Source organism: Scatophagus argus, chromosome 14, assembly GCF_020382885.2.
Source record: "Scatophagus argus isolate fScaArg1 chromosome 14, fScaArg1.pri, whole genome shotgun sequence".
Classification (NCBI taxonomy): domain Eukaryota; kingdom Metazoa; phylum Chordata; class Actinopteri; family Scatophagidae; genus Scatophagus; species Scatophagus argus.
This window is the reverse complement of record NC_058506.1, coordinates 23,099,042-23,112,739: the sequence shown is the minus strand read 5'-3', so window position 1 is coordinate 23,112,739 and position 13,698 is coordinate 23,099,042. Positions and strand designations below refer to the sequence as shown.

The 13,698-nt window shown below is 42.8% G+C and overlaps 3 protein-coding genes across 3 annotated transcripts; 1 reads left to right on the top strand and 2 right to left on the bottom strand.

Moving 5' to 3' along the window:
- Positions 1-361: 361 nt before the first annotated feature.
- Positions 362-1,962, bottom strand: LOC124070776 (odorant receptor 131-2-like). Its single transcript, XM_046410995.1, has one exon. The coding sequence runs from the start codon at positions 1,456-1,458 to the stop codon at positions 481-483; it is 978 nt and encodes a 325-aa protein (XP_046266951.1). The 5' UTR covers positions 1,459-1,962; the 3' UTR covers positions 362-480.
- A 1,207-nt stretch (positions 1,963-3,169) lies between these two features.
- Positions 3,170-4,782, bottom strand: LOC124070759 (odorant receptor 131-2-like). The gene has a single exon (XM_046410965.1). The coding sequence runs from the start codon at positions 4,537-4,539 to the stop codon at positions 3,577-3,579; it is 963 nt and encodes a 320-aa protein (XP_046266921.1). The 5' UTR covers positions 4,540-4,782; the 3' UTR covers positions 3,170-3,576.
- A 5,383-nt stretch (positions 4,783-10,165) lies between these two features.
- On the top strand, positions 10,166-11,740 carry LOC124070788 (odorant receptor 131-2-like). The gene has a single exon (XM_046411016.1). The coding sequence runs from the start codon at positions 10,672-10,674 to the stop codon at positions 11,635-11,637; it is 966 nt and encodes a 321-aa protein (XP_046266972.1). The 5' UTR covers positions 10,166-10,671; the 3' UTR covers positions 11,638-11,740.
- Positions 11,741-13,698: the final 1,958 nt, after the last annotated feature.

Below are 13,698 nucleotides of genomic sequence, written 5' to 3'. Positions count from 1 at the left end.
ACAGTGTGCAGTGTTTACTTGAAAATTGTTAATTTATTATCTCTGTATATTTTTTGAAACTGTTTTTGCACAGTGCAGTAAATTCTTAGGGCATCATTCTTGAAGATGTTGTGTTTTTCCACACTTTTTGCTTTTTGCACTCTTTTCTGTTCTTGTGAGCTGCCACAACAAGTAATTTCCCCACTGTGGGATCAATAAAGTTCATCTTCATTCCCCTGCAGTAAAATACAGCCAAATCCCTGTTCAGCGCTGAAGCCAAGCTTTTAGAGAAAACATGTAATGCTATGACAAGAATATTAATATTTTATTTCATTGTTCTGGTACTACCAACATAGTTTTTACAAGAGTTTCTTGACATACTACAACCACACCACACAACTGGAACAAATCTTTTCCAGCTTCAGTCGCTGTAAGAATGTGGATTTAAAAAAATACATCAAAACAACTAAATCTGCATGCCATCTGTTCTGAGTCAGGACATTAACTAACGGACGAATTTGTTCCATGAATCTGAGACCTCAGCTGGGACAACAGCGTCAACCCACAGCATAAATAGTAGACCTGGACGGTTCTGATAGTCTGGTCTCTGAGACCATAGATGAGAGCACTCAGACATCTGGGGAGAAGGATAAAACACACATACAAAACATTCTGTATACGCACAAGTACTAATCTGGTCACAGCACGTGAGACAGCGATGAGCATCGGGTTGTGTATGGTGGAGGAGAGACTGAGGCCCAGCTGCACCACATGCAGCAGCAGTGTGTTACGAGCCTTCTGGGCTGAAGCTTTGTCTGTGGAGGCTGACCTGGCTGCTACCATCACGCCGATATAGGAGGACGTGACTGCCACACCAGCCGACACAAACAGGAAGCCGGTGTAGGCTTTGTCATAAAAATCAGATACTGTCCCAAGAAACATGACAAGTGTATTACAAAAATCTTTCATCTGCAGGCTCTCCAGCTCTGAAAATGGAAAGTCTAACAGTAACACAACTCGAATGAGGATATTGAGTGAACTGAAAGCCCAGACCAGGAGGACAGCCAGCCCCGTGTTTCTGATGGTGACGATGGTGGCGTGCCTCAGTGGGTAGCACACAGCCACATACCTCTCCAGAGACATCAACACCAGCGTGAGAGGGGAGATTTCACTTGTGAGATTGGCCAGCATGACTAGAAGTCCACAGACAGGATATGTCAGTGTTATTTTACAGACAGACAGTATGTACAGTAACTGACTCAGTGCCATCTGCGTAGTATCTGCAAAAAGGAGGTTAAACAGGAGGACGTAACGAGACGTCTCACGAAACACCGGTTTACTCCTCAGGGTGAATAACATGGTCAGATTAATGAAGAGGAAGACGCAGCAGGAGGCTGTGGTCAGAGTGGAGAACATCACTCTCTCCAGTAAGCCTCGTCCAACAGTCGTGTTGGTCAGAGACTTAGTTGCATTTGACATCTCAGAGAAGCTTTTAAGACATGAGAAATCTTAACCTGTTAGTGAAACACAAAATTCCCCAAAATGTCCTCCAGTAAGTATTCTGAGAACAAAGAAACAAAAAACATCTCGAGCTGCCTGTTGGATCACGTCTGAAGCCTAAAACGATCCACCCACACTCTGCCTGAGGCAGGTTGTTGTCCCTGTGAGCAGAACTGCTGTCTGTCCTAAATTTATTGTGCATCAGTAGCTTCATGTTCACGTGACTCCACGGTCAGCATGGTAACAACACAGTAATTATCGTCATTGTTATTCCATTGTTTTCCAACACCAGGGCTGATGCCAGCCTGATGTCTGACACATTGTGAACTTAGTGAGTAAACTTGATTCCTACAGATAAAGATGCTTCACTTTAAACACATTATGTAACATACAGCAATCATTTGGAGAATCAAAACAGCAAAAACTAGTAACTCACCCCTCAGAACCGTACCCTATATGGGTTTCTATACCTGTGTGACAGCATATGTGATCTACATGTCAGCAGGTGCAGACAGTCCTTCCAGTCAGGATGTATAGATCGTCTATCTATCTATCTATCTATCTAACAGTCCTGCTACATCACTATCGAGTCAAAGAGACATTAAATCTCACTGGAAGAAAATATCATACATAGCACACATATGCTTTTAGTTATTGTTAGAACATGAGGAGTTGGTGCTCATCAGCCTCTTATGGCTAAAATGAGAACAGCAGCAAACAACAACAACCTTTTATCTTCCACCATTCTTGTCAAATAAAACCTGTCACCTGGTCTTAAAGAGGTCGTGTTCTGCTAATTTTAAGGTTCATGCTTTTCTTTTAGGTGTCAACTGGACTTTGCTTAAATGTCTTCATGTTAAAGAATATATGTTTTTCTCATATTGCCTCAGTTTTACTCGTACTCTTGTTATTGAAACTTTGACGCCAATGTAGCCTGTTTAAACTTAACTGGGAAAAACAATAAATAAAAATCTATACTACGACAGGAGACTTAGCTATCTCAGTCAACATTAGCAGCTGTTTGTTAGCAGTCTAAAAGAAAGGCAGCAGTCAGATTCTTTCCTCTCTGCTGTCACCGCTGGCCGAAGAAAAACACTAACGTAACTTTTATGTTCTGTCTCTGTCCCTTCTTTTCGTGCTATGTTAGCACATGGTTAGCATACACCTTCAGAGCACCTCTACTTCTTCATCCTCTCATGAAGGACTGAGGACAGACTGGATGCTACAGAGACTCACTGTCCCCTCTGGAGGTTTAAAGTGGAATTACAAGACAAGGTGGCCTACAGGCTAACCGGTTAGCATGGTAACTTCAGCAGGTATCTCTGCTACACACTACACGCTGTAAATGTGACATATTATCAACACTGTGTGATGAGAAATTTTTGTTCATTTCTGAATGTTGTGAATCAGAATTCTTATGTGTAGCTCCATTAAAATCTAATTTAAAACATGTAAACACATAATCATATTTTCACAGCTAATTTCAGATGCAGTTACAGATGGCATGAAAGAGGTTGGTGTGTGTTGTGGTCAGCACAAGTTGTGAAGTTAGTTTAGGTCGGTTTTGGATGCAGTGAGCCAGGCTCTTACCACCAGATCAGATGAATTTGTATGTCAAACCAGTCAACAATCCAGTTTAATAACCCATTACACACATCAGCCATTTTATTTATTTTAAACCATTTTATTATCATACAAGTCCTCCAGTGAACACATGCACTTGGGCCCCCAGATGGCCCAAGGGCTTACAGGTACAGACCGTGAACCTCAACGTCCCTAGTTTGCATCTGTCAAAGGACCATTGTTGGATATTTTTCAGCTTCTGTCCTCTGTCTTTACTGTTAGCCATCCAGTAAAAGCTAAAAGTGCCTCCTGCAGAAGCATTTGGCCCACAGTAATACATGTTAGAGGTTACAACTATGCTAACAACATTTCAGCAGGAGATGAAATAAAAGCAGCTTAAACAAACTAACACCCTGTTCAAATGTAATGCCTGTAGGTTGTCAGAAATATTTTAGTAGCACTTTTAAAGGAATTTCAAGCAATACTGGCATTCGTTATAGTTATAGTTATGACATTTTTAAACAATGAAGAGCTTCACCGGTCAGCCTTAGCTTGGACAACTGAGTGTCTCCACTGACAGCACAGATGGTACATGAGGACGGATCTGATGGTCTGATCTCTTATGCCATAGATGAAAGAACTCAGACATCTGGGCAAGATGAAAACACACACATACAAAACATTCTGTATACGGACAAACACTATCCTTGTCACAATTGTTGAAAGAGCTCCAAGCATCGGGTTGTGTATGGTGGAGGAGAGACTGAGGCCCAGCTGCACCACATGCAGCAGCAGTGTGTTACGAGCCTTCTGGGCTGAAGCTTTGCCTGTGGAGGCTGACCTGGCTGCTACCATCACGCCGATATAGGAGGACGTGACTGCCACACCAGCTGACACAAACAGGAAGCAGGTGAAGGCTTTGGCATAGTGACCAGACATTGGATGAAGAAATAAAGCTATGTCAGAGCAAAAATCTTTCATCTGCAGGCTCTCCAGCTCTGAAAATGGAAAATCTAACAGTAACACAACTCGAATGAGGATATTGAGTGAACTGAAAGCCCAGACCAGGAGGACAGCCAGCCCCGTGTTTCTGATGGTGACGATGGTGGCGTGCCTCAGTGGGTAGCACACAGCCACATACCTCTCCAGAGACATCAACACCAGCGTGAGAGGGGAGATTTCACTTGTGAGCTGGCCAAGCATGGTGAGAACACCACAGACAGGATATGTCAGTCTAATTCTGCAAGCAGCCAGTATGTACATTAACTGACTCAGGGCCATCTGCGTAGTATCTGCAAAAAGGAGGTTAAACAGGAGGACGTAACGAGACGTCTCACGAAACACCGGTTTACTCCTCAGGGTGAATAACATGGTCAGATTAATGAAGAGGAAGACGCAGCAGGAGGCTGTGGTCAGAGTGGAGAACATCACTCTCTCCAGTAAGCCCTGATACTGCAGCTCAGCAGAGACGTTGGTCAGAGACTGGTTTTTGTACATCTCAGAGAAGCAGTTCAGACACTGACCTGCTGATGTCACTGGAAAACTAACACACAAAAAACTTCTCCCAGTTTGTATTCCTGTAACAACAAAGATCCAACATGACAAACTGAACTCACACAGATCCACTTTCCACCTGTCCACACCCGGCAGTTTGTGCTTGCTTCTGTGTGAGCAAAGCCAGTCTGCAAGTTTTCCTCCCAACACTTATGAGATATGAGCTCCATCCTCCCTTTTCACATGACATCATTGCCAGTGTTTCCCAGTACCCTGGTCACATGATGCCTCAGTTTTGGACCTCCAAGTTCACAGAGTCCAGCACCTTGAACACAGACCTGTCAATCATAGTGTAGCATCAACCTGCTTCAACCAGAGTTCTGTGCAAACAGCTCTGTGCTCCATAGACATTTCAGCTCTTCTTTATGTTCGGGCTGGTTTTGTGGATTTTGAACTCATCGTGGTTAAACACTGTGTTATAGTAATCCTGGTTAACAGTGGAGGTTGGAAGGAGATGTGTTTCATTTAATTTCTTAAATCAGTCACTAAGCAACACTTCTGTGCTACACAACCAAGTGAAGATCTCCTGATCATCTACACATGCTGCTTTTTATTTTTAAAGAGTGTAAGAGAGAACAAAGACACTCCTTGCCTTAGAGGATATGACAGAGGATTTACAGGCTTTACACAACCCGAGACACAAACATGGATAACATTCTATTCAATTCCAGGCAATCCAATTTACAACAACAGTTGTCTTTGTCAACCCTTATAGCTTGTGGTCTGTTGAACACAAAGTCAGGGGCTCCATCGGTGGTGGTGCTGAATTTCAACCATTACCTGCTGGATTCCATTAACTTCTGTGTGGAGAACACTTTACCAACCCAGAGAGTACAATGTTTCTCCAACCACAAAACCTGGGTGACCCCTGAGCTTAAAGCCCTGCTTATCCAGCAGAAGAGGGCTTTCATTTTGGGAGACAGAACGGAGCAGAAGAGAGATCTGTCCCTTCCTCTCCCCTCTTCATCTTCAGGCCAGCAGACACTACCACCATTACCCGACCGTCACTGTCTTCACCTTCAACTCCCATCATGAGACTGCGTTACTGTGTGTCTGAGGTGGTGGTCTGCAGCACATGGTGCTCTCACCTTTCCTCTTCACCCTCTACACTTTGGACTTCACCTACAACACCAGCAGATGTCACCTCCAGAAGTTCTCCGACGACTCAGCCATTGTTGGCTGTGTGTCTGAGGGGATTGAGACGGAGTACAGGCCAGTCATCATGGACTTTGTGGACTGGTGTGAGCGCAGCCACCTGTGCTTAAACACCAGAAAAACAAAGGAGATGGTGATTGACTTCCGGAGAAGAACACTACCACATACACCAGTGAACATCCAGGGCTCGGACATTGAGATGGTGGACAATTTTAAGTACCTGGGTGTTCACCTCAACCATAAACTGGACTGGTCACATAACACCGATGCCCTGTACAAGAAGGGCCAAAGTCGCCTCCACCTTCTGAGGAGACTGAGGTCCTTTGGAGTGTGCAGGCCCCTCCTAAGGACTTTTTATGACTCTGTGGTAACCTCTGCTATTCACTACACTGTGGTCTGTTGGGGACCGAGCAGCACGGACCGGGACAGGAAGAGACTAAATAAGCTGGTCAGGAGGGCCAGCTCTGTCCCGGGCTGCCCACTGGACTCTGTGGAGGAGGTGGGTGAGAGGAGGACGTTAGCCAAGCTGACATCCATCATGGACAACACCTCTCACCCTCTGCATCAGACAGTGGAGGCTCTGAGCAGCTCCTTCAGCGGCAGACTGCTACACCCTCAGTGTAGGAAGGAGCTACAGCAGCTCCTTCATTCCCACTGCTGTTAGACTGTACAGCTCAACAGTCTGGTCCTCACTTCCTCCCTTATGAGGACTTGGATAGAGCTGTATATTGTACTGTGTTTACTTTAAAAAGTGTTACTTTATTATCTCTTTATATTTTTTAAACTGTTTTGCTTTTTGCACTCTATTCTGTTTTTGTGAGCTGCCATGACAAGCGAATTTCCCCGCTGTGGAATCAATTAAGTTCATCTTATCTTAACTAATCTTATTATGATCGGGGATGAGCCAAAGTTCTGGCCTTGCCTCCACAACATCAGTACTTCTCCCTGTGAAACCCGGAGGGCGCAGAGGAATGGGATAACTGATGGAAGGATGATTCAGGGTGGTCCAGTGTCAGGTTAGAGCTATAGGCCTGTAGCGGTTTAACTTGGCTGGGTGTAGGTTTTAGGAACAGGGATGTCTTCTGTATGACATCATTGCTGAAGTACTGAATGATCTGAGAAAGAGAACGTGGGTCTAAGTACCAGGGAAAGATTCTTCCGGACTGAACCTGGTGTTCCATCCAGGCCGGAGGTTGGCAGTCGAAGGGACTCGACAGCGACACCTTCAAGGGGATCTCACACTCTGCTGAGAAGTAGGAAGAATCAAATCACTCATAGAAATTGTTGAGATTAACTGTTAAGTTTAATTTTTGTGCTTCATTTTGGCCTTAACATTTTGGACTTTGTGCTGCTCAGGCATTGAAGACTGATGTCAAGTTTTCTCTGTTTGCTCTGCACTTTCTTTAAACTTTGTCTCCCAAAGGCCCCAGTCATCACTTCACACGATTCCCACATCGTTAATCATGTCAATATTTACTGAAAACATGAACGAGTCTGAGGGTTTGAATATTTAATGTGTATTAATGGGTTGTCAGGAGACGAAGTCAGATGGGAGGGATTTCTCACCTCAGCTAATAAACAACCACAACAACTTTTTAACATGTAGGACCAGTGACTCTAAGACACCCAAGTAAAATTAATGACTGAAACTTAATTTCTGGAGCAGAAGATTTTGTGTTCTAAGGGTTAGGGTTAGGCTACCCTAACCCTTACCCTATATAATTTGAAAGGATTTTGTGGTTGATATTTTGGAAGTGCCTTTCTGAGCCAGCGTCCATTATCATTATTACAGAGAAAAGCAAATTTTAGAGAAGTCACCATTAGCAAACTGATGATCTGGAGTAACTTACCTGGATTTACAGTAGAAAATGTTCATATTCTTTATTCATCATTCATATTGCAAAGACAGATTTTGTGGTTGATCCAAGGCCTGTAGTGGTAAGACTGTGTATTTGTTAGTGTTTCACGTATAATTACTGTGAAGGACAAAAGACTCATAGGGCACTGACCTGAGGTCAGAGTACAACAGGATGTTCTGATGTGAGTCTGTGACCTCTGACCTCTGATCCCCCAACGTGGCTCCTGTTAGAGTAAAGGTGATGGAGCTAACAGGCCTCACTGGTGTAGTTAATTTCATTTGGTTGTGTTGATGTCTGAAAGAGGTGAAGGAGGCGAATTATTATTTCTGATTCACTTATTGTGACCTTTCACATCCGAAGAAGTTCAGACTGAACATCAGAAGACCTCTGGGTAGATACCAGTCTGCCTGTTTTGGTTCTGACTGGATCTTGGTGTTGCTCTGCACTGTGCTGGTGAGTGGAGATGGTCAGATGCTGGTTTCTGGTCCAGACCGCAAGGAGGACAGTTTTCTTTTTCTTTTTCTTCACTCTTAGTTAGCACTTCAGGCATTTAAGATCCAAGTTAACTTTTGCAAGTAGACAGATTGAAGTTTTCTCAATTTACTTTTGATTTTGTTTGCACTTGTTTAACTTTGCCAGACTTTGTCATCCTCTCTCCATTGAGACTGCTGATCAACACCCACAGGAGGCATTAATTATATCAATATTTACTGAAGACATTGGTGAGTAGAGGTTTGAATATTTAATGTCTCTAAATGAGTTATCAGGGGATTGTTTTAGATTTCTCCCTGCAATACCTAAGGGTAAAAAAAGTTAGTCATTTTTCAAAGAGGTCAGCTCGGACTCACAGAGGTGACTGTCATGAGAAAAAAGTTTTCAAAAACAATCTAACACAGATTCTCCTTCTCTAATGTCAGTCTGATCAGTATGATCAACAACTTTCTTACATTGAAGAGTGTGTGTAGACAACAAGCCAATGAGTGACACTACATGGACTTTTTATTTATTGCTCTTTATTCTATAGCCTTATGTTTTTGCAAGCTCTAAGACTAAAGAAAGTTCTAAAGAGTTTGCTCATCTCGTGTGTTTCTCTCACCAACATAACAGCATCGGGGCTAGCACTTTATGTGAATTTGTACCACTGAATGAAGTACTGGTCATCTTAAAGGCAAGAGACAATCCCATAAACTGTGAAACCATGATTCTGTCCTACAGAGACATTTGCCACAGTGGGTAGAGACTTCCTGTCCCAGTGTCAGTTTTCAATTCAGTTCAATTTATTTACATAGCACTAAATCACAACAAAAGTTATCTTATGACACTAAAGAAAGCAGGTCTAGACCAAATATTTAGTCTTTAATATAGAGAGACCCAACATTTCCCCATGAACAAACGCTGCGACAGTGGAAAGAAATAGCTGCCTGTTAAAAGGCAGGAACCTCAGAGCAGATCCTGACTCCAGGTAGGAGGCCATCGGCCTTGACCAGAGACAGTGTGTGTGTGTGTGCGTGCTTGTGCGCACGCGAATATTACAGGCAGCCAGTCTAGAGAAGCTATGGAGCAGTTTTTGCAAACGTACACACTGACTCCATTAATTTTAGTGACCTCCGACTGGCACAGTTAAGTGTCATTACTGCCAACATGTACTACAGCCTTGGTACATGTCGCTTAGCCAGCGGGGCCTTGCTCCGTTTTACCATCGTTTGTGTAAACATTTTTCCTCCTTCCTTCCTCCTCCTTTTTCATGTTTAGAATGGAATATCTCACAGTACCTTGTGAAGTAATTCATTGGTGGCCCATGTGCAAAGTTCATTGGGTTTTTATAGGAAGTTCTACAGGAATCTGGTTCATTCCCACAGCGGCCAGACAGTGAAGTTCAGGTTTACCAGACTGCAGCATGCAGAGTGGAGGGAGAGCTGGAGGAGGTTGAGGTTGAGCAGACACTGATGATTCAGGGCTGAGTGGCTGATACATTTGGCCATGAATCCAGGTGAAGGCACAGCAAAGGCTTTAATCTTTAGTCTTCTCTTAGCAGATATAAATGATTGCAATAGTCATTTCTTATGCTGTTCAGTCACACCAAACATCAGAAAGCACAGAAGAAATTTAGCATGATTTCAGCATTTACTGCTGTAATTAACACCAGCTATTCAAACATCAAACCACAATATTATGAGCATGAGGTCAACTTTGGGTCGCTGAGATAGTCTAATACTTCTACTGGGACCAGTAAAGGCAGTATGTGGCAGACTATTGCCCCGACTTCTACTGTTGCACTGCAGATCTCAGGCCCAGGTCCCACAGTTTCCATTGGAGGGCTCCGTGGAGCAAGGTGGGATTCACCAAGAGGTGGAGACCAGTGGAAGGAATATTTGATTCCAATACCCCAACTGAAGCCTCTCGTCACCCTTTTTGAAAACAACCACCACCGTGGCCTGCCACTCTACAGATGTATCCCCACCCCCCAGGAGACAGTGAAGAGGTCTGTAAGCCAAAACAGCCCAGACAAAGCCCAGAGCCCTGAGAGTCTGAGACAGCGTCCCCCCTCCCACAACAGGCACCTTACAGCTGAGGAGCTTCTTGACAACATCCATGACCTCTGCCAGGTCTGTCTCTCTAGGTCGATGGCGAGAAAGCTGCAAGCAACACCAAACAGGCACATTCTGAACAGGCACTGCACTTGTTAATTGAAAACCAGAAACAGACAGAGATCATTTTAGGACACAGTGGTTGAGAGATTACATCAGTGATGTCTAAGCTCATCAGCATGCTGATGTAATGATACAGTGTGAAGGTGGCTTGAGGATGAAGCATATATGTTATGTGTTGCAGGAAACACCCACATCAGACCTTCTCTGCCCTCGTACAAAAAACATGTCTTCTAACCTCCTGACTTGACTTCTGAGCTGGGATGGATCATGTGGGATTTGGCAGTCAAAAGATCTTTATGGTGAATGTTTAGCTTCTTTAACATGATGAACTTTGCTTTTTCTGCTATACAGTTTGCTGATACAACTACAACAGGCCAAAAGAGCTTTTTGTCTTCACATATCACTGTATAATGTTGTCTGTGCTGCAGCCTAAGGCCAATATCACTGATAATGTGGAGTATCAAACATTGCAGGAGATAATGTTGCTTGGTGTGTTATCCATAGGGTCAAGCTGTTCTTTCCTCTACATTAACTTTGTTTTGCTGTTCACGTTGAGGAATAAGCAGGTGTTTTGTGAGACATCTCGTTACATTCTGCTGTATAATCTGCTCTTTGCAGACACTGCTCATCTGGTCTGCGACGTTCTGCTTTACTTGCTGGCAGCTTTACAGACAAACATCTCATATTATGCGTGTGGTTTCCTCATTGTGTTCTCAGATTTCACAGCCCCGATCTCTCCTCTCACCTTGGCTGTGATGTCTCTCGAGAGATTTGTGGCTGTGTGCTATCCACTGCGACATGCTACCATCTTTACTGTGAGAGCCACGGGCATGGCTGTTGCTCTGGTGTGGGCTTTCAGTTTTATTTACATTCTCATTCGAGTTTTTATGTTGTTCTATTTGTTAACATTAATCTCCCTGAATCCACACATGAATGACTTCTGCTCTAAAGAATCCTTTTTCTTTGCACCAGTGTTTAATGACTTTGAAGTAGCATATGCCAGTACTCTCTTTCTGTCAGTGGGTGCAACAATCGTGGCCTCCTATATTGGCGTAGCGCTGGTAGCCAGGTCTGCCTCCACAGACAAAGCCTCAGCTAAAAAGGCTCTTCAAACGCTTCTGTTTCACCTGATTCAGCTAAGCCTGGCTCTTGCCTCCACCTTGTTCTCCACCATCATTGCAGCCATCATTTTAACAGTGGGGAGGTTAGCCCTTTTGCGCATTTACGCTTTATGCTTTGTGTGCTTTAGTATCCTGCCAAGGTGCCTGAGTTCTCTCATCTATGGACTCAGGGATCAAACCATCAGACCGATACTTATGCAAAACCTGTGCTGTGGCTGGAGATGCCTAAAAAAAGCCAATAACAGTTTCAAGTGAGTCAGTAAAGACTCTTCATCATAATGATTTATGTTTATGTACCATGTAAAAAAGTGATGAATGGAAAATATATATAATAGAAAATATTTGATTTTTTTTATGAATTTATGACACATTTTTTGAATATTAGCTTAAAAATGATTTGTTCTTTCATGATGTCACAGCGGTTTACTAATTTCTGTTTCTCTGGGAGCTGTCCTCACATAGCTGTATTGATGAAAAATGTAAGTGTGACATTTAATCAGAAGTACAAACATTTTTTATTAATTATGCTGTGATTGTGAATTAATATTTTTGGTGCATAGAGAGACGTGCAGAAAACAGTCTGACTTAATTATGAATGAACAGTCCTATGAGTCATACATGTTCTCATACATGTGCAAAATGATTTTAATTTTAGCTCACGCCATCCAAAGCAGACAGTCAAATGACATAAAAAGATATAAATGCTTAATGTCCCATTCACAATAATACTTAGTTTGACCTCTTCCCAGCATACTAATTCAGTATTATCACACTGAGTCAGGGCGTTTGTTTTTATAAAGTGCATAGAGATCCACCGCTGTCCCCAACCAACAACAACATGATAGCCTCAACACAACAAAGAGTTTAGCTGGAAAAAACAACAGACCCGTTGACTTAATTTATAATCCAGCAGAAATGGAAACACAGTGTACTGTAAAGAGAGAAGTAGAGACGTGACTATGAATAAAGTGGGAAAAATACAACCAACCTGAAGAGACATTCAAACTGACACCACCTGCTATTGATGCCCCCCACAGTTAGCTAACCGTGCATCCTAATGCTAACCATATAACCATTTGCTAATGTTAGTAAATGTTACTGGACCATCAGCTACATCAACTTGCGGCAAACACATTAACTTGGCCTAGTTGGAAGTAGCTGTAAGTTGGAAGTAGCTCTGATTTAATATGTTAGCTAACATCAGTTCATTAGCTTCAAAGCTTATTAGTGAAACATGCAGGGTCTGACACTTAATGTTATAACAGATGTTGGCTTTTCAGATCTGTTCCTCAGTGGGTTTAAACACACATCACATGTTGCTGCTGTAATGTTTATAACCTGTGAGTTTATTAATTTATTCAGACAGTTAACTGCTCCATCTATTTTTACTTACTTGTCTTTACCAGAAAAAGCTTAATGGCTGCACTGAACACTGCAAGCTCAAACTGTCTGGCATGTTTGAAAAGAAATCTGAGGTGCTGATAATGCAGAAGCTTCTGGTCTTTTCTGAGGAACTAATAAATGTTTTGTCAAAGACGAAGACCAAAAATGAGTCTAAAATATCTGCCAAAGTTAATGCTGAAATAAGGAAAGGCAACAGCCCCACCATCTCCTGGTAAACCACTAGGACTGTTAGTATGAGCGAGATAGAAATCCTGGATGAGGGGGTGAGGTGGTGAGATGGGGGTCTGTGCGTCAGGGCCGTATCCTCCCTAAACAATGAGGTATTGGTAAACATGCAGCAGCTACAGGATAGTAAAAGCCTGGTGATCAATGTTGATCTGGTAAAGGGGGATCAGCTGGTGGAGACAAAGGGCTTTGTGATCCTGGTTTCTACTGTGATACTGTGAATGGAGGTGGTCCTCCTGTTGTGTTCATTTGTCAGGAACAGCAATGATGTTCCCAGGTCAATTTGACCCAGTGCATATTTTATTATCCAAAAGAAGTCTGAAAATAAAAAAAAATCCTCCATTACTCCATTACTAACTATTCTGTCGATATTTAGTGTAATGGGGTTCCTTAACCCTCACAGATAACGGGTCAAATAGGAAAATTCAGTCGTTTTTCATTAAAAAATACATGTTCAATGTTTTTTTAATGTTTCACCACTTTCAGTTTCACTTTTCTGACACCCTTTTACCCCCAGTTTGACTGCTGGGTCAAACTTACCCGAACAGTATCTATGTGATATAAACTTGGGGGGCGGGGGGTGGTTGCAAATATGTGAGATGAACCATTTTCATGTTATATGTTGATTACTCTAATTAAGGCAAGCAGAAGAAGTTTCATACTGAAAAAAATACTTGTAACTATTTT